The sequence below is a fragment of the Mastigoproctus giganteus genome, chromosome 10 (assembly GCF_048544385.1).
Source record: "Mastigoproctus giganteus isolate SK-2022 chromosome 10, ASM4854438v1, whole genome shotgun sequence".
Lineage (NCBI taxonomy): Eukaryota > Metazoa > Arthropoda > Arachnida > Uropygi > Thelyphonidae > Mastigoproctus > Mastigoproctus giganteus.
The window spans coordinates 3,288,364-3,309,514 of NC_143584.1; the positions used below are offsets into that span (position 1 = coordinate 3,288,364).

The 21,151-nt window shown below is 37.6% G+C and overlaps 1 protein-coding gene across 1 annotated transcript in view; it reads left to right on the forward strand.

The window, feature by feature from the left end:
• Positions 1-21,151, forward strand: part of LOC150078633 (solute carrier family 12 member 4-like) — a 643,041-nt gene that overhangs the window by 430,942 nt on the left and 190,948 nt on the right. Inside the window, exon 19 of the mRNA XM_090383812.1 lies at positions 14,831-14,952. Within this exon, the coding sequence (XP_090239938.1) occupies positions 14,831-14,952 (122 nt within the window). The remainder of the gene's footprint in view (positions 1-14,830; positions 14,953-21,151) is intronic.

Below are 21,151 nucleotides of genomic sequence, written 5' to 3' on the forward strand. Positions count from 1 at the left end.
CCAGTCAATAACTGGGAAATTAAAATCTCCCATTATAAGACTCTCTGATTTACTGGCCCACTCTGTTTCCCTGTACAGTTTCTTATTATACTCATCAGAGTCATTAGGCCTATAGCACACTCCTACTCTCAATTTTGATCTCCCAATGCTTATGTCACACCAAACTGACTCGACACTGCACTGTCCAGCGATGTGCATTGGCTTCACTTCCTTGGAGTTTATGTATTTCTTAACTAATTGCATAACCCCTCCTCCCTTCCTATCCAGTCTATCCTTTCTGTAGACGTTGTACTCCCCAAATTCCAGTTCTGCAATCCTTATATCTGTGTGATACCACGTCTCTGATATCCCAACAATATCTGCCTTTGATGTTTTGAGCAATACTTCAAATTCATCAAATTTATTTACTAAACTCCTAGCATTGGTGTACACGCAAGTATACATGCACCAATTTCTATTCTTAGCTACCCTAACACAACCCATGTGTTTACTTGTACCACAATGACTCCCAGCAGTCTCTGAAATATCCTGCATCTTGTTTTTCGGGCTTCTGCTCATTCCAATAGAAGCAGTGCAAGAATCTCTTTCACCTCTGCCAGTGGCTACTGTTAATCTATTCGTCTTTGTCTCCCCCAAGCTAGCAGTTTTCTGACCCACCTAACACTGCCTCGATAGCATCAGCAAATATTCTTGCACCCTTTCTATTTAAGTATATCCCATCCCTGTAGAAGCAATCTCTCCTGTTAACAAGTACAGTCCAGGCTGAAAAAAATTCTACCCCTTGTGCCTTGCACAATCTTTCCAGGGCCGAATTGATCGACAAGGCTCTCATCATATACTCCCTCCTACCGTGTCTGGGCAGAATTGCAGACACTTTCAAATTCAACCCTATTTCACGGCTTTTTTCAACAGTGACCTGTACTTGTTTAGCAATTCTGCCGGTGTCCTACTCTTGATATCATTAGTGCCAACGTGTACAACTATATCACCTTTTGTGCCCTTAAAAGATGATATCTGCTCTTCAACGTCATCAACCTTTGCCCCTGGCAGACATACACTGGTCCTGTTCCACCTATCCTTTTTACAAAGCATGTTTCCCGTTTCCCTGACAATAGAGTCACCAACAACTACTAGTTCCTTTGTAACCAGCGCATTCTGCCTTGGGGGTTGCCGCTGTGTTCCGCTATGACCAAGTGCAAGCTCTGGCGTTGATGTGGGCAGCTGAGAGCTTGATGGGTGCCTCAATTTAGTTCCTTTGAGCTCTCATATAAGCCCATAAGAACGCTGAGTTGTTGCCTGATTTCGATACACTCCTTGCATCGCGCACACACAAAGACATCCCCCATTGCAATATCATGTCCTATACCTGAATGCTCCAGAAACATCATGCAAGCTGTGCATTTTAGAAGGCTGTGATTCAGAAGGCAACTGCCCCCCTCAGTTCTCCTCTGAGCCACAGCACTTCCATTAGCTTGAGCCTTTTGTTTTGCTGCTCTGGTCTGAGTCATGATTTGTTTTAATTTAAATAAAATTTCAATTTCAGTTTATAACCCTAACTTATCTCCCAACAGAGTTATAACGGAATATATATATATTTTTAGTGTCAAGTATTAATTATCTCCGAGTTCCCTTTATATAACTTCCGTATCAGTTATGTATTAATTAATTATGTTACGTTTGTAATCTAAGTCGGTATATGTATTTAGTTAAAAGTACAATTTTAACGAAGTTAAAAGTACAATTTCCAATGAAGTTCAATAAGTTTAATAGATTTTACCGATCACTTAAAATATTATAACCTATACTATACTAACGCTATCGAGGTTCGATATATAACGATCGTATGACAAAGACAAGGGCGGGAAGTTACGAACGGTAAATCTATGGACACTTAAGTATTAATTAACTTTCAAATCTCGCTGTCTCAATTCAGAATAAATTAACGATCCTTACTAGGTCTATAAGCTACTTACAAAAAATAATTTGATGTAAAAAATATTCAATAAGAGGCTAAATATGGCTAAAAAACTTCTCGTTCAGCGGAGTTGCGACTTGTAACACGTGGATACCCTTACCGATACTTTTATGCAATTGCAAGGCCGAGTAAAGAATAAATACACCAAATTAATCAGAAAAACACAAAATAATGCTATACTACTAAATTTAAATTAAAAGTTTTAGAAAAACAATAATTTCAAATCAATAAATAAGAAAAATCCACTTAGCGGCTTTGAACACGTCTGGCCCCTACTAGGCTCGTCAGCAGAACCTAACCAATAATAACAATCTGGGGAGATATCCCCTGCTTTAACTATAAATTCAAAATTAAGGAAAAAGAATGCAGGAGACATTTCCCTGCTTCTTTATTCTCTCAAGGTGTTTTCAGTGTATGAAGAGCTAACTGAAAGACAGCTAATTGTCTTTCAAAAATCTTCAGAAAAACCAATGATTTTGATCAGTGGCATAACTATGCCAATGCAGCTGCATTTGAGCCCCAAGCCTGAAAGGGGCCCATGGAATTTGGAAGACAGATTCATTTCTCAAGACAACTAACAAATTTCATTAATAAACGAGAATTTTTTTTTTTTTTAAATTAATGTAACACATTCTTATCAGCACAGGGACTGGCTGTCCAAGTATTTCTTTTATTGTGCCATGCTTATAGAAATAGTAGCAAATAAAAGATAGTCATGAAATATTCAGCAAAACCAGTGCCAAATACAGATATAGATCACATCTGATTTTATTCTAGTGTTTGAATTTATTTTACATTTTTTGTGTGTGTGTGTGTGGGTACACTGATTGTTGTCAGAGGGCAATATGTTTTATTTTACAATACAAAAATTTGTCACAACAGTCTAGCTATGGCCAGTGTTGTCATTTTAGTGCCTTTGGCTTTTTTTCTTTTCTTTTCTTTTCTTTTTTTTTTTTTAGCTTATCTGAAATGAAAAACTGCAAAGACTATGAATGAGTTATTACTATGCTAACTAAAGACACATTTAAATTGCTGATGGAGGAACCCTTCGTGTAATTAAATTTTATCCTGTGGTGTTCAGACAATGGATTAAACAATGACAAGGAAGAGTAAAATGTCGACTTCAGTCACCCCAAAATTAGCGGGTCTCGATCACACAAATTGTCTGTCCATCATGTCACTCCAAAGCACGTAGTTTCATTAAATTTATGGTTTTGAGGTCACTTACCATTTTTCACAACAATTTTCTATCCTTGTCTATTGCTTTCTTTCTATACGGCCAATAAGACTGGATTTGTCACTTTTAATACATTTTATAACCATTTTATATGTATCTGTTCCGTTTTCGCTTGTGGTGGAAAACTTTGTTGCAAAGTTACTTGAAGGAGAAACTGGGAAAATGAGAGTGGGAAACGAAACAAAAAAATTCAGCCAATCAGATATTTTAATTTTGCTTTATTGGCAGAGAAAGTTCTGCAGCTCTTATCAAGTATCATGTACTATTATGTGCTTCTAAATTTTCAAGCATAGTGATTTGCATGAAAAAAATTCATCCATTACTATTACAACCATTCTTTTCTAACCTGTGATAGAAAGGCTGAAAAATGTAAGTAAATTTATTATTCCAGTTTTCATCAGTTTACATGATGGACCATCCACAAATTATGAATGGTCCATGATGTCGGCAATCGTCAAGCATTGTACAGTTTGCGATATTAATGTATGTTAATATCGCATACTGTACATTATTTTTATTTATTATTATTTTTTGCTATGCTTTGCATTTTGTTACAATTTGACAGAACGATTTGTAATTTTATTACTCTGATATCAATAATTTTTTAATTATTTTTTTTTTAATTGAAAATTTCTTGTATCATCATTTACAGATCAGAGAAAAATATTATAATATGAATTTCCACCAGTCACTCAGAACTCAACTTCCTTTCCTTGAAATTTGACTTTTCGCAGTCTAACTTTCCTAATATAGAGGGTCGCTTTATGCTGGTTCACTTTTTGAATTATTGGAGTAAACTGTCCAAAACAGAGATGCAGTAACTAAAATCGTTTCCACATGTAAAACAACTGTTCTAAATAGGTTTAACAGGAGTGTTGATGAAATCATGTCCTTTTTCTTTTGTGATGATTGAATTACTTTGAGTAGGTAACTAATTTTTTTTTTTTTTTTTTTTTTTTAGCATATGAATTTTCACGTTAAACTACAGTGTGATTTGTCCCTTTTTGAAAAAAAAAATATAGCCAATACTTAGTATTAGCATTAGCAGAGGCATACAATGCAAAAAAGCAAGCATATACAGCATCAGCCAAAAAAAAAAAAAAAACCCTCCCATTTCACCCCTGCATTTATTCCAAATGCCCGTCCAGCTCAGCCATAAATTTATTTAGCATTAGCATTAGTAGAGGCATTTGATGCAAGAAAGCAAGCTTATGCAGCATCAGCCAAAAAAAAAAAATAAATAAATAAGTAAAAAATAACCACTTCCACTTCACCCCTCTGTTCATTCAAAATACCTGTCCAGCTGAGCCTTAAACTTGTTTAGGCTATCAACTTCCACGACAAGGGATGGAAGTCTGTTCCACCAACCAACCACCCGCTGGCTAAAGGCAGATTTCTGCACGTCTATCCTACATCTGTCTTTCCTCAATTTGAATTTATGCCCTCTCAGGTGATTATTCTGAGCAAGAGGAAGAATCCCATCAGCATTGAGCATGCTCAAACCATTCAAGGCTTTATACACCTCTATCAGATCACCTCGCTGGTGCCTAGTCTCCAGACACTGTAATTTGCAAAACTAAAGCCTTTCCTTCCTAAGAGCACCCCTTTGTTCCATTCACTAATCTTTTTGCCCTTCTCTGTACTCGTTCCAGCAGCTCTACATCCTTCTTGAAATGAGGCCTCCAGACCTGTATACAGTACTCTAGATGTGGCCTGACCATTGCCTTATACAAGGGAATAATCACCTCCTTATCCCTGCTAGAAAAATTCCTATATATCATTGACAATACACCATGAGCTACTCTTGCAGCCCGTCTGCACTGCTCAGAGAATGTCATATCTTCCTGCACAACCACGCCCAGGTCCCTTTCATTCTCTACCACTGTCAGTGTAGTACCACAGAGTTGATACGTTGCTCTGGGGTTGCTGTTTCCCATATGTAGTACTTTACATTTGTCAATGTTAAACTTCATTTGCCACCTCTCAGCCCATCTGCTCAACCTTTCCAGGTCCTGTTGCAGCAGCATAGTGTCAGTAGTGTCCTTGACAACCCTGCCAACCTTCGTATCGTCTGAAAACTTGGATATTACGCTTGATATACCATCATCAATATCATTTATAAATACAGAAAACAATAATGGACCCAATACTGAACCCTGAGGGACTCCACTAATAACATTAGTCCCCGATGAGCAGCGTCCATTGATTACCACTCTCTGTCTTATCCCCCTCAACCACCCCTTTATGCATAGCAGCAATTTGCCTCCAATGCCACACTGTTCCAGAGCAGTCTTCCATGTGCAACAGTATCAAAAACCTTTCTAAGATCCAAGTATATAATATCAAAGTTATTCCCTGCATCCAGTTCTTTTGTGACTGCATCATAGTATCCAATCAAATTGGTCAGGCAAAACTTCCCCTTAACAAAACCATGCTGTGTCCGAGCTATAACGGAAGTTTTGTCTAGATGATCCTGATTTAGGCTATCAACTTCCACAACAAAAGATGAAAGTCTGCTCCACTGATCAACCACCCGCTGGCTAAAGGCAAACTTCTGCACATCTATTCTACAACTGTCTTTCCTCAGTTTGAAACTGTGCCTCCTCAGGTTATTAACCTGATCAAGAGGAAGAATCCCATCAGCATTCAGCTTGCTCAACCCATTCAAGGCCTTATACATCTCAGTCAGATCACCTTGCAGGTGCCTACTCTACAGGCACTGCATTTTGCAGAACTTAAGCTTTTCTTGGTAAGAGCACTCCTTTGTTCCCCTCACTAGTCTTGTTGCCATTCTGTGTACTCATTCTAGCAACGCTATGTCCTTCCTAAAATGAGGCCTCCAGACCTGTACACAGTATTCTAGGTGTTGCCTGACCATTGCCTTGTATAACGAGATAATTACCTCCCTATCCTTGCTATCAAAATTCTTATATATCATTAACAAGACTCCATGATCTGCCCTGGTAGCCCGTCTGCACTGCTCACCAAACTTCATATTTGACTGCACAATTACCCTCGGGTCTTTTTCACTTTCCACTTCCCTGAGCGTAGTACCACACAGTTGGTACGTTTCTCTTTGGTTATTGCTACCCATATGCAGTACTTTGCATTTGTCAATGTTAAACTTCAGTTGCCACTTCTCAGCCTATTTGCCCAACTTATCTAGATCCAGTTGGAGTAGCATACTGTCTTTACTGTCATTAACAACCCTGCCAATCTTTGAATCATCTGCAAACTTGGACATTAAACTTGATATACCTGCATCGATATCATTGATAAATATACAAAACAACAAAGGGCCCAACACTCAACCCTGGGGAACTCCACTAATAACATTTGTCCACAAAGAGCAGTGTCCATTAATTACCACTCTCTGTCATCTCCCACTCAACCATCCCTTTATACATTGTAGCAACTTACCCTTAATGCCGTACCTCTCCAATTTGTACAGCAGTCGTTCATATGCAACAGTATCAGAAGCTTTCCTGAAATCCAAGTATATGATATCAAAGTTATTTTTGGCATTCAGTTTCTTTGTGACCACATCACAGTATCCAATCAAATTGGTCAGACAAGACCACCCTTTAACAAACAAGAGTATATGTGAACAGGCAAAGTTTTTACGGTTCCAGCAAATAGAGAAGTTTTTGCTTTTTTATTGACTTAAATTGGAATATTAATTTATTTTTTAGAGTTGCTTTATATTCCTAGTTACAATACTTTAGTTTAAATCAAATTTAGATAGAGATTTTGTAGGTTATTACTTAGTATCCATAAGGTATCAAATCCACGCTTGGTCAGGTTTTACAGCTCCCATGAACGAAACGTTTTTAATTACACTTACCTGCTTTATTGACTTAATTGTTAGATTAAATTATTTCTATAAGTAGCTTATAAACCTAGTCAAGCTCCATGGTTTATTTTGAATTTAGATAGCATGATTTGGAAAGTAAATAATACCTCGTGTCCGTAGATTAACCATTTGTAACTTGCCGCCATTGTTATACGATACAATGTGTGCAATGAACTAGATAGTGTAACATTTAAAGGAAAACTAGATAGAGATTATAGTAGTATCAATTAATCAGTAAAATTTATTAATCTCATTAAATTTCATTGTCAATTGAATTGTACTTTTTTAACTAAATAAATATAGCGACCTAGTTATTACAAACGTAACATCAAAAATTAATACATATAAGTTGACAGGGGATAAGAAAGTCATATAACGTAACTCAGAGATAATATTCAATACCGAAATACATATAGATTTAGGATTATATTTTGTATTAAAATTTTATTGAACTTGAATAGAAATCATGACTGAGACCAGAGCAGCAAAGCAAAATGCTGAAACTAGTGGAAGTGCTGTGGCTTAGTGGAGAACTGAGGGAGGGATTGACCTCTGAATCACAGTCTATTGAAATGCACTGCTTGTTTGATGTTTGTCAAGCAATCAGTAACGGGACACGATATTGCCAAGGGGAATGTCTTTGTGTGTGCGCGATGTAAGGAGTGCGAGGAAATCAGGCACCAACTTGGCATTGTTATGGGTTTATATGAGAGTTTCAAGGACAGGGTGGATGCCCTCAAAGGATTTAAATGAAGGGCCCATCAAGCTCTCAACTGCCCACATCAATGCCACAGCTTGCACTTGAACTTAACGCAACAGAGCAGCAACCCCCAAGGAAGAATTCGCTGGTCCCAAAGGAACAAGTTGGAGAGATTGTGCAAGGCTGAAGGGGCAGAATTTTTCTCATCGAGATCTGTGCTTGTTAACAGGAGAGACTGCTTCTACAGGAATGGGATACACTTAAATAGAAAGGGTGCAAGAATATTTGGTGATGCTATCGAGGCAGAGTTAGGTGGGTCAGAAAACTGCTAGCTTGGGGGAATATACGGACTAATAGATTAACAGTAGCCGCTGGCAGAGGTAAAAGTGATTCTTGCACTACTTCTGTTGAAATGCAATTGAGCAGCAGCCTGGAAAGCAAGGCAATGGGAATTTCCAGGACTGTTCAGAGTCATAGTGGAACAAGTAAATACATGGGCTGTGTTAGGGTAACTAAGAGTAGAAACAGGTGCATGTATACTTGCATGTACACCAATGCTAGGAGTATAGTTAATAAATTTTATGAGCTTGAAGTGCTAGTCAAGACATCAAAGGCAGATATTGTTGGGATATCAGGGACATGGTGCCACACAGACATAAGCAGTGCAGAACTGGAATTTGGGGAGTAAAATGTGTACAGAAAGGATAGGCAGGACAGGAAGGGAGAAGGGGTTATGCTGTTAATTAAGAAACACAAAATCTAAGGAAGTTTATCCAATTGATGTGGATGGACAATGCAATGTGAGTCTGTTTCGTGTGACATAAGCACTGGGAAAGGAAAAATGAGAGTAGGTTTGTTTTATAGGCCTAATGAATCTGATGAGTATAATGAGCAATTGTGCAGAGAAATAGAGTGAGCCAGTAAATTAGAGTGTCTTATAATGGGGGATTTTAATTTCCTGGATATTGACTGGAATTTGTGGGTTGGTCACTCACACACTAGCAATGATTTTGTGGATTTTTTGGATGATTGTTTTCTACAGCAGCATGTTCAGGAGGCAACTAGAGAGAGTAATACTCTTGATCTGATTATCAGTAGCGATTCTTCATGCAACAAGAATCTCCAGATAAAGGAACCACTACATGGCAGTGATCACAGAGTACTGATGTGGGATTTACTTAAAGATGTAACTATCATGAAGGGTAAAGGAAAGGGTTTTTCCTTTCGTAAATGTGACTACAGTGGTCTGAGACAGTATTCAAATTCTATAAGGTGGAACGAACTGATGATGTTACCGACAGGAAATTCAAAATGGGAATCATTCTAAGAATTAATCTTGGAAGCTACTAGGCTTTTCATACCAACAAAGAAATATTGTTCAAGATTTAGGCCTAAATGGATGTCAGATGAACTAATTAAACATGTGACGGAGAAGAAAAATGCATGGGATACATATAAATTAACATGTGACACAGACGTCTATGATAGATATAAGCTGATCTGTAACCAAGTTACAAAGGAGGTTAGGCAGGCAAAGGCAGATTACGAGAAATCTTTGGCAAAGGATGCACAGAAAAACAGCAAAGAGTTCTTTGCTGATTCATCCACTTCCTTCTAGAAACTCTAGAAGGAAGGGGATGAATCAGATTGGTCCACTTGATATCGGTGATTCACTGTTGATGATCCTGCTCAGGTAGCTAACAAACTAAATGAATATTTTGCATCGACATTCACACACGAGGAGTTGTTCAGTGAGGGGAATGCCAGAGGTGTATTCCACTCTTTCAGTAAGTTAGATAATCTTGTAATAACTGAGAGTAAAGTGGAGGAGAAATTGTTAAAGATAAACACAAGAAAGGGACCTGGGGTGGATGGAATCCATCCAGTTATATTAAAGGAGGTGGCAAAGGAAGTAAGCAAACCCTTAACCATAATTAGGAAAGCTTCCCTGGACTCAGGGGAGGTACCCATGGACTGTAGATGTGCAAATGTGACCCCAATCCACAAAGGAGGATCAAAGGAAGACACAGGTAATTAGAGACCTGTTAGTTTAACTTCTGTTCCAGGGAAATTAATGGAGGCACTGATTAAAGAAGCATTGCAGGATCATCTAGACAAGACTTCGGTTATAGCTCGGACGCAGCATGTGTTTGTTAAGGGGAAGTCTTGTCTGACTACCCAGCTTGTTGAAGATAAACACAAGCAAGGCACCTGGGGTGGATGGAATCCATCCAGTTATATTAAAGGAGGTGGCAAAGGAAGTAAGCAAACCCTTAGCCATAATTATGAGAGCTTCCCTGAACTCAGGTGAGGTACCCATGGACTGTAGATGTGCAAATGTGACCCCAATCCACAAAGGAGGATCAAAGGGAGATCCAGGTAATTACAGACCTGTTAGTTTAACTTCTGTTCCAGGGAAATTAATGGAGGCACTGATTAAAGAAGCATTGCAGGATCATCTAGACAAGACTTAAGTTATAGCTCGGACGCAGCATGTGTTTGTTAAGGGGAAGTCTTGTCTGACTAATTTGATTGGATACTATGATTTAGTCATAAAGGAACTGGATGATGCAAAGAATAACTTTGATATCATATATTTGGATCTTAGAAAAGCCTTTGATACTGTTGCTCATGGAAGACTGCTGCACAAATTGGAGTCTGGCATTGGAGGCAAATTGCTGCTATGGAAAAAGGGATGGTTGAGTGGGACAGAGAATGGTAATCTCTGTCCAACTCAACCATCCCAAGACAGAGAATGGTAATCAATGGACACTGCTCTTCGTGGACTAATGTTATTAGTGGAGTTTCTCAGGGTTCGGTGTTGGGTCCATTGTTGTTCTCTGTATTTATAAATGATATTGATGATGGTATATCAAGCTTAATGTCCGAGTTTGCAGATGATACAAAGGTTGGCAGTGTTGTTAAGGACACTACTGACGCTATGCTGCTGCAACAGGATCTGGAAAGGTAGAGCAGATGGGCTGAGAGGTGGCAAATGAAGTTTAACATTGACAAATGTAAAGTACTACATATGGGAAGCAGTAATCCCAGAGCAACGTATCAACTCTGTGGTACCACACTGACAGTGGTAGAGAATGAAAAGGACCTGGGGGTAATTGTACAGGCAAATATGAAGTTTTCTGAGCAGGCAAACGGTCTGCAAGAGTAGCTCATGGTGTCTTGTCAAAGATATACAGGAATTTTTCTAGCAGGGATAAGGAGGTGATTATGCACTTGTATAAGACAATGGTCAGGCCACACCTTGAGTACTGTATGCAGATCTGGAGGCCTCATTTTAAGAAGAATGTAGAGCTGTTGGAACGACTACAGAGAAGGAGAATGACTACACAACAAGATTAGTGAATGGAACAAAGTGTTGCTCTTAAGAAGAAAGGCTTAAGTTTTGCAAATTACAATGTCTGGAGACTAGACACCTGCGAGGTGATCTGATTGAGGTGTATAAAGCCTTGAATGGTTTGAGCATGCTCAACGCTGATGGGATCCTTTCTCTTGCTCAGTATAATCACCTGAGAGGGCATAAATTCAAATTGATGAAAGACGGTTGTAGGATAGATGTGCGGAAGTTTGCCTTGGGTGATTGATTGTTGGAACAAACTTCCATCTGTTGTTGTAGAAGTTGATAGCTTAAATAGATTCAAGGCAGAACTTGACAAACATTTGGAGCTAGTGGATGGGTGAAATAAGGGTTTTTTTTTTTTTTTTGGCTGATGCTATATAAGCTTGCTTTCTTGCGTCATGTGCCTTTGCTAATGCTAAACCCATGCTGTGTCTTAACTATTACTGCAGTCTTGTCTTGGGGACCTCCCCTGAATCTAAGGAAGCCATCATAATTATGGCTAAGGTTTTGGTTACTTCCCTTTCTGCCTCCTTTAATATAACTGGATAGATACCTTCCACCCCAGGTGCCTTTTTTTATGTTTAACTTCAACAATTTCTACTCCACTTTGCTCTCAGTTATTACAAAATAACTTAGCTCCCTGTTAGAATTTGTTAATCTTCTGGCACTCCCCTCATTGAATAACTCCATGTGTGAATGTACAAAGATGCAAATACTCATTTAGTTTATCAGCTACCTGAGCATGATCATCAATAGTCAACCCATCTATGTTAAGTGGTCCAATCTGATTCATCCCTTTCCTTTTAATGTTTACATAAGTAAAGAACTCTTTGCTGTTTTTATTTGCATCCTTTGCCAAAGATTTCTCGTAATCTGCCTTTGCCTGCCTAACCTCCTTTGTGACTTGATTACAGACTAGTAATCATCTACCATAGATACAGTTTATATCTACCGTAGGCTTCTGTGTCACCTGATACTTTATATGCATCCCATACATTTTTCTTCTCTGCCACGAGCCTCATTAATTCATGTGACATCCATTTAGGCCTAAACCTTGGACATTTTCATGATCAGTGGTTCAAAGACGGTAAATATAAGAACTGGCTCGACGATTATTTAAAATGTTTTTTTATATATATTGTAAATGCACGCAAACGGCTGAATTAAGTGATATTGAAAGGCATCCAAACGAAGCACAAGAGTCTTTTAGTTTTTAGAATCAGAGAGAATTGCCATTCAAGAAAATTGGCAATACAGAACGTGCAATGGCAGAAAGCAGCGCAGCATTTTTCATAGGTGAATGGAGGTTTTGTGGGGTCTGAAACTTATACAATTTTTGGGGCCCCTCTTTAAGAAAAAGAATGCAAAATTGCTTTGTATTTTTCTTAAAGCTGGTGGTCACTCAAACCATGGATGCCAGCAGCATGGTGCAAGTGCACCACCTTTGGATTTCAAAGTAATACACAATTTTTAATATTTTCATTAATTTATTGAAAAATTTAAACAATACAAATTCATTCTTTCAAAATACATATACTTTCCCCAACCGATCACGAAACGTTGGCTCGTCTGTACATGTAAATCAGCCAAACTTGACTTAATTAAAATATTGCACGTATTCGAAAATTTGGAGAACAAAAAATTGATTCTCACATGCACCACCTTGCAAAATATCCTGCGAGCACCCATGACTCCAACTCCACCCAATACGACAGTGTGACAGAGAAGTTGGAATGGAAAGAGACAGCGGTGTTAACCGATTGTGGTTAAAATATCTTACTTTTGCAAATCTTACAAAAACATATGACCATGGGAACATATTGTAGGGCCCCCCTTTCCAGGCTTGATAGGCCCATGCAAGTGAGTGGCCCTGAAGCTTAAGCTTCATTAGTTTCATTGTAAGTCTGCCTCTGCACATACTACTATTATTCTTTCCTTTTATAAATTTTTTTATATATTTCATAAACGTGTTTGTCTCGTGTGTTATATTGCCAAATGGTTGTAAATAATATATTATTGTCATTTTTTGTGATTAATACGTATTAATATTCACATGCTTTCCTAATATTCAAATGAAGATATTAATCAATAAAACATTATTTATGTGCATGTATAAGTGTTCCTAGGTCTATCTAAAAAAAAAAAAATCATTCAAACACCTGGTTACCATGTCTCCCTTACGATGATACCTGGATATGCCACTGTATCTTACTAAAGCCAAAACACTTCTTTTTATTTTTCATAGTTCATATCTATGCAAGTATTTCAGTCTTTCTTCTGGGAAAATATACCCCTTTTCTTTCTCTTACTTCTTAATTCATAGGACTTTATCTTTTTTCTTCTTTGATTTGTCAATGATATACAGGCCGGTGCCTCCATAGCCAGGTGGGCAGGAGCAGCAGTGCATAGCACACGCTTCTTGATTAGACTGGGGTTCGAGCCCATGACCACCAAATACAGAGGATGCGGAAAGGTCAGGGAATGACCACCGCACATCCCCTGAGCAATATGGCCTTAGTTGCTAATGCTCCTAAAAACCAAACAACAATGATATATACAGGAATTTTTCTAGCAGGGATAAGGAGGTGATTATCCCCTTGTATAAGGCAATGGTCAGGCCACACCTTGAGTACTGTAGACATGTCTGGAGGCCTCATTTTAGGAAGGATGTAAAGCTGCTGGAACAAGTACAGAGAAGGGCAACAAGATTAGTGAATGGAACAAATGGTTGCTCTTACGAAGAAAGGCTTAAGATTTGCAAATTACAGTGCTGGCGACTAGGCACCTGCGAGGTGATCTAATTGAGGTGTATAAGTCCTTGAATGGTTTGAGCAAGCTCAATGCTGATGGGATTCTGCCTCTTGCCCAGATTAATCACCTGAGGGGACATAAATTCAAATTGAGGAAGGGCAGTTGTAGAATAGATGTACAGAAGTTTGCCTTTAGCCAGCTTATGGTTGATTGCTGGAACAAACTTCCATCTGTTGTAGAAGTTGACAGCTTAAATTCAAGGCAGAACTAGACAAACGTTTGGAGTGAATGGATGGGTAAGCCCGGAAGGGCATTTTTTTTTTTTTTTTTTTTTTGCTGATGCTGTATAAGCTTGCTTTTTTGCATCATATGCCTCTACTAATGCTAATGTTCACAATATAATGGGAATAGGTTGTTTCCCTCCAGGCATCCTATCATTATAAAATGGATAGACTAAGAAAAAGAACTAGACTATTCTCATCCTAATCTATCCTCTAAAAAAGGCCAGTAGTTACTTCAAATTCATTACTATATATGTTTTTTCTTAAGCAACAGAAACAGTTTGAAGAATTTATTTCAAGGCAATAATGTAAGTTAAAAGCTGTCTATTCATCCATGTTGTTTTGTTGCATAATATATTTTTTAATATTTTGGCAACAGTGCTCCATATGACATTTTTAACTCAATTTTAAATGTATAGATATTGTTAAGACTTCTCTTTATTTAATGATGGTAAGTACTATAATAGTTTTGGTTGTTTTTATTTGTAATGTTTTTGCCATTATATAATTTTTTTTGAAAAATGGAAGACTTTTCAGTAAATATGGCTTATACAGATAAGTGAGTCTTTTGGTAAACAGAGAACTGACCTGTAATAGTAAAAACAGTAAAATTACTTTAATAATGTTTTTGAAGTTAGTATTTTCTTTAATTTGATAAATAATTTATTAATTAATAAATATGAATTCTAGCATTCAAACAAGTGGTTTAGGTGGATTAAAGCACAACACCGTCATCATAAGTTGGCCTTTTGGTTGGCGACAGTCATCTGATACAAGGACATGGAGGGTATTTCTTGGTATGACTCTTAAATTATAATGTTTTAAATTAAAAATAATGACTGAACAGAAATATTTCAAATTAGCAATACTTGCTTTATAAGATATAGAAGACAAAATAATATGTGATATAACACAAGGCATAACCTAATTCCATTAATAGCTTCAAAAATTGATTCTAATTGAAAAATATTTAGAGAAAATATTAAACTACAAATATTTTTGACATGATTTTTTATCTGCTGCATTACTGCAACTTCCCCACAGTAATGCAACATATAAAAAAATTAAAGAAAACATAAGATAGCAATGGCACCAGGACTTGAGGCTTTGAACTTTTTGTCCAACCAATAAAAATATTAGTGAGTAGTTCCCCTTGATATTTTAACAAAAAAAAAAAAAGTTAGCATTAATCACATAGCAAAAAAAATAAATAAATTGCTATACCACACCATGAATGATCCTAGAGGGGAAAAATTGTTACAGTATTGCATGAGGAAAAATTATTACAGTATTTATATTTCATAAAAAAAAAATATATCATTCTTGCTTATGCACTAAATATGCCTACTTAAAATTCTTATTTACACTTTATCTGGAATTACCCACACCTTTTCCCTTTGTGTTGTAGCAGACTCAAGACACCAATTGATAAGAACTAATACCAAATATTTGTGTTGGAATTCCTTTTAAGCAGAATGCAGACTTTGCTCTTTTTGTTTTGCTATTGATTAGATCTATGTGTTTGTCTTGTTTCAGATTGGTTATTTTATTAAGTTTACTGACATATATTCAGTTGAATTACTTCAGTCGATGAAATCCTTTGCACAGCTGGAATTTTCATCTATTTTTTCATGTGGTTTCAGTAATTTATCGGCACCTGAAATTTTACATGGATATCGAACCAATTTGTTTTGTGTATTGGTTTTTATAGTTTCATCATCTATAAAGTGTCGGTCAGATTTGGAGTTCTCTGAGAAATGCAGACAGGCTGCCAGGACAGCTCACGGGGTTTTGTCAATGATAAAGAGAAATTTTGCTAGCATGGATAAGGAGGTGATTATCCCATTGTATAAAGCAATGGGATAATCACCTCCTATGAACAAGCACAGTTCTGGAGGCCTAATTTTAAGAAGGGTGTAGGTAGAGCTTTTTGAATGAGTACCGAGAAGGGCAATGAGATTGGTGAGGAGAAATGAAAGTGCTCTTACCAAGAAAAGCTTAATTTCTGCAAATTTCAGCATCTGGAGAGCACCTGTGAGGTGTTTAAGGCTTTGAATGGATTGAGTGAGCTCAATGCTATTGGGATTCTTCTTCTTGCTTGGACTACACACATGAGGGAACACAATTTCAAATGAAGAAAGATGGTTGTAGAATAGATGTGATGTGAATGATGGTTGTAGAATAGATGAATAAATTTTTCTTTTGGCCAGTGGGCCAAAAGCAAACTGGAAATAATGACAGAACAAAACTTCCATCTGTTGTTGTGTAAGCTAACAGCTTGAATAAATTCAAGGAGGGACTGGACAGTCTATTGGAGGAGATCAATAGGTGAAATTGGAGGTGTCTCATTTTTTTTGGCTGATACTGTTATAAGCTTGCTTTCTTGCATCATCTGCCACTACTAATGCTAATGCTAAAAGCATGACTAAATTTATTCAATAATGAAGGAAAACAAGATCATAACATTACCATCTTCACATTTATCTTGTTCTAACTCAAATCAATCACAAGCTATCTAGAAAGGGAATTCAAATCTAAAGCATATGAAACACCATCTGAAATTGCCAAAACAAGCCACTCTGAGGTGGCTGAAAGAAATTATATGCCTGAGTGATTTATGATGTGGTCAATAATGAAGCTTTCTGTAAATTTTTCAAAGAAACTTTGAACACATTGATAACATTCACAGCCATAAAAAGCAGACACCAACATTGTGCGATATGACAGTTTGGATGGGGGGGGGGGGGGATTAAAGCAGTCCTGAAAGTTTCTCCATGTAAAATACACACTTTTTTTTATTACTTATTTTCTAACTAAAAAAACTAATTAGTTGAAATGTTATTTATTAGGGAAAAAAATTACTAAAAGAATTGTGATAACTATAAGCAAAGATTTCTACTTTCCACTTTAGGATCTTATAAATGCCATAGTTTAGCATTAGCAATAGTAGAGGTATGATTGACAAAAGAAAGCAAGCTTATATAGCATCAGCCAAATGAAAAAAATCCTTCTTGTTTCACCCACCCATCCATTCACTCCAGAAGTTTTTCTAGTTCAGCCTTGAATTTATTTAAGCTGTCAACTTCCACAACTTTCGGCAATGACTCAGCAAACGGAAAAGGACAATGATTTTGGGATACTGGAATATTCAAGGTCTTTCAACTAAAAGAAACTTTCTTCCGGATGAACTACAAAAATTCAATTTAGACATCGTTGTGTTATCGGAGACAAAGAAAAAGGGATGTGGAAAGGAAATAATGGGAGAATACTACCATTTTTGGAGTGGAATCAATAAGAGAGCAAGAGCAGGAGTTTCTATTGCTATTAAAAAGAAATTTTATGATCTCATTGGAACTGACAATGTATGGAAGAGAAATTTGTATTTTGGGAATATATGCCCTGACTAATGACATGGCTGATACCTTGAAGGGTGAATTTTGAGAGGATCTGAGAGAACTAATAGAAAAAATCCCTAAGAACAAAGACATATTTTTAATAGGGGATTTCAATGCAAGAGTAGGAACTGAAAAGAATAGCAAAGTTATTGGAAGATTTGGAGAGAAAGAGGAACGACAACAGAGATAGACTATTCAATCTTTGTGAACAGTTCAACTTGAGAATAAACAATGCATTTTTCCAACAGAGGGATATCCATAAATATACTTGGTCACAGGAGACAAAACAAATTAGATCAGTTATAGATTACATTATTTCAAAACATTCAGGGACATAAGTATTGAAAGATGTCAGAGTTTATAGAGGAGCCAAATGTGGATCTGACTATTTTCTTGTTAAAACTACACTGAGGTGGAACTGAATTAAGAAAATAAGCGTGGACAACCAACAATACTGGGAAGGAGAAATGCCATAAGTGAATCAATTTAACATTGAACTACTTCAGGATGACAGCATTAGAAACAACTTCACCCAGAGATTGGATGCTGTAATTAACATAGAGATAAAAGATAATACTGAAGAAATCTGTGAATATTTTAAAAATATTGTAAAAAAAAATCATATCAGAAATGGCTGGGTGATAGGAATGATGCAAAAATTTATGTTGAAAAGAAGAAAATAGCCAATCAGTTGGTAGTAGAAGCAAAAAATTAAGAATGAGAAAGGAAATGCATGACTATTAATAACAAATTGGGCTTCAAGCAATGAGCAGAATCGTTGAAGGTCCTTAAATACTTGAGATAACAGAATAAACACAATGCTGTTTTGCAATTAATACATTTGAAAGACTGGAAGGACTTTTGAAATAAGACTGGGAAGAGTTCAAGATGGTGGAGGATTTTGGTGTAGAAAACTTTGGCTTAAAAGCTTCTGTTAGGGAAGCGGAACTCCTGCTAAAGGAAGGAAGGAAGGAAGGAAGGAAGGAATGGAAAATCAACTGGACCTGGAGGAGTTTATATGAAAATTTTTAAATACGGAAGAGGAGTGGCTGTTCTTTAGCATTAGTAGAGTCATATGATACAAGAAAGCAAGCTATGCAGCATCAGCCAAAAAAAAAAAAAAAAAAACCACTACCATTTCACCCCTCCGTTCATTCGAAATACCAGTCCAGCTAAGCCCTAAATTTATTTAGACTATCAACTTCCACAACAAGGGATGGAAGTCTGTTCCACCAACTAACTACCAGCTGGCTAAAGGCAAATTTCCGCACATCTATCCTACATCTGTCTTTCCTCAATTTGAAATTATGCCCTCTCAGGTGATTATTCTGAGCAAGAGGAAGAATCCCATCGGCATTGAGCATGCTCAAGCCATTGAAGGCTTTGTACACCTCTATCAGATTACCTCGCCGGTGGCGCCTCCGTAGCCAGGTGGGAAGGAGCAGCAGTGCATAGCACATGCTTCTTGATTAGACCGGGGTTCGAGCCCATCACCACCAAATATTGAGGATGTGGAAAGGTCAGGGAATGACCACCGCATATCCCGGAGCAATATGGCCTTAGTTGCTAATGCTCCTAAAAACCAAACAACAAACAAACAACAACCTCGCTCAGTGCCTAGTCTCCAGATACTGTAATTTGCAAAACTTAAGCCTTTCTTCGTAAGAGCATCCCTTTGTTCTGTTCACTAATCTTGTTGCCCTTCTGTACTCGTTCCAGCAGCTCTACATCCTTCTTGAAATGAGGCCTCCACACCTGTATACAGTACTCAAGGTGTGGCCTGACCATTGCCTTATACAAAGGAATAATCACCTCCTTATCCCTGCTAGAAAATTCCTGTATATTTTTGACATGACACCATGAGCTACTCTTGCAGACCGTCTGCACTGCTCAGAAAACTTCATATCTGCCTGCACAATTACCGCCAGGTCCTTTTCATTTTCTACCACTGTCAGTGTAGAACCACAGAGTTGATACATTGCTCTGGGGTTACTGTTTCCCATATGTAGTACTTTACATTTGTCTGTTGTTAAGGTTCATTTGCCACCTCTCAGCCCATCTGCTCAACCTTTCCAGATCCTGTTGCAGCAGCATAGCATCAGTAGTGTCCTTCACAACCCTGCCAACCTTTGTATCGTCTGAAAACTTGGACATTAAGCTTGAAATACCATCATCAATATCATTTATAAATACAGAGAACAACAATGGACCCAACACTGAACCCTGAGGAACTCCACTAATAACATTATTCCACGATGAGCAGTGTCCATTGATTACCACTCTCTGTCTTCTCCCCCTCAACCATCCCTTTATCCATAGCAGCAATTTGCCTCCAATGTCACACTGCTCCAATTTGTGCAGCAGTCTTCCATATGCAACAGTATCAAGAGCCTTTCAAACATCCAAATAAATAATATCAAAGTTATTCCCTGTATCCAGTTCTTTTGTGACTGCATCATTGTATCCAATCAAATTGGTCAGGCAAGACTTTCCCTTAACAAAACCATGCTGTGTCTATAACTGAAGTCTTGTCTAGATGATCCTGCAGTGCTTCTTTAACTAGTGCCTCCATTATTTTTCCTGGAACAGAAGTTAAATTCACAGGTCTATAATTACTTGTGTCAGCCTTTGATCCTCCTTTGTGAATTGGGATCACATTTGCACATCTCCAGTCTGTGGGTACCTCCCCTGAGTCCAAGGAAGCTCTCATAATTATGGCTAAGGATTTGCTTACTTCCTCTGCTGCCTACTTTAATATAACTGGATAGATACTATCCAACCCGATTGCCTTTTTCATGTTTATCTTCGAAAATTTCTCCTTCACTTTCCTCTCAGTTATTACAAAATCATCTAGCTCACTGCCAGAGTTTACTTCACCTCTGGCATTCCCCTTCCTGAATAACTCCTCATGTGTGAATGTAGATGCAAAATATTCATTTAGTTTGTTAGCCACCTGAGCAGGATCCTCAACTGTTGAACCATCAATATCCAGTGATATTGATGGTTCAGACTACTGATAATCAGATCAAGAGTATTACTCCCTCTAGTTGCCCCCCGAACATGCTGATGTAGAAAACAATCATCCAATAAATCCACAAAAGCCTTGCTAGTATGTGAGTGACCAACCCACAAATTCCAGTCAATATCTGGGAAATTAAAATCTCCCATTATAAGACTCTCTGATTTACTGGCCCACTCTATTTCCCTGTACAGTTTCTTATTATACTCATCAGAGTCATCAGGCCTATAGCACACTCCTACTCTCAATTTTGATCTCCCAATGCTTATGTCACCAAACTGACTCGACACTGCACTGTCCAGTGATGTCAACTGGCTTCACTTCCTTGGATTTTATGTATTTCTTAACTAATAGCATAACCCCTCCTCCCTCCCTGTCCTGTCTATCCTTTCTGTACACATTGTACTCCCCAAATTCCAGTTCTGCATGCCTTATATCTGTGTGACACCACATATCTGATATCCCAACAATATCTGCCTTTGATGTTTTGAGAAATACCTCAAATTCGTCAAATTTATTTTCCAACTCCTAACTCCTAGCATTGGTGTATGTGCAAGTATACATGCACCTGTTCCTATTCTT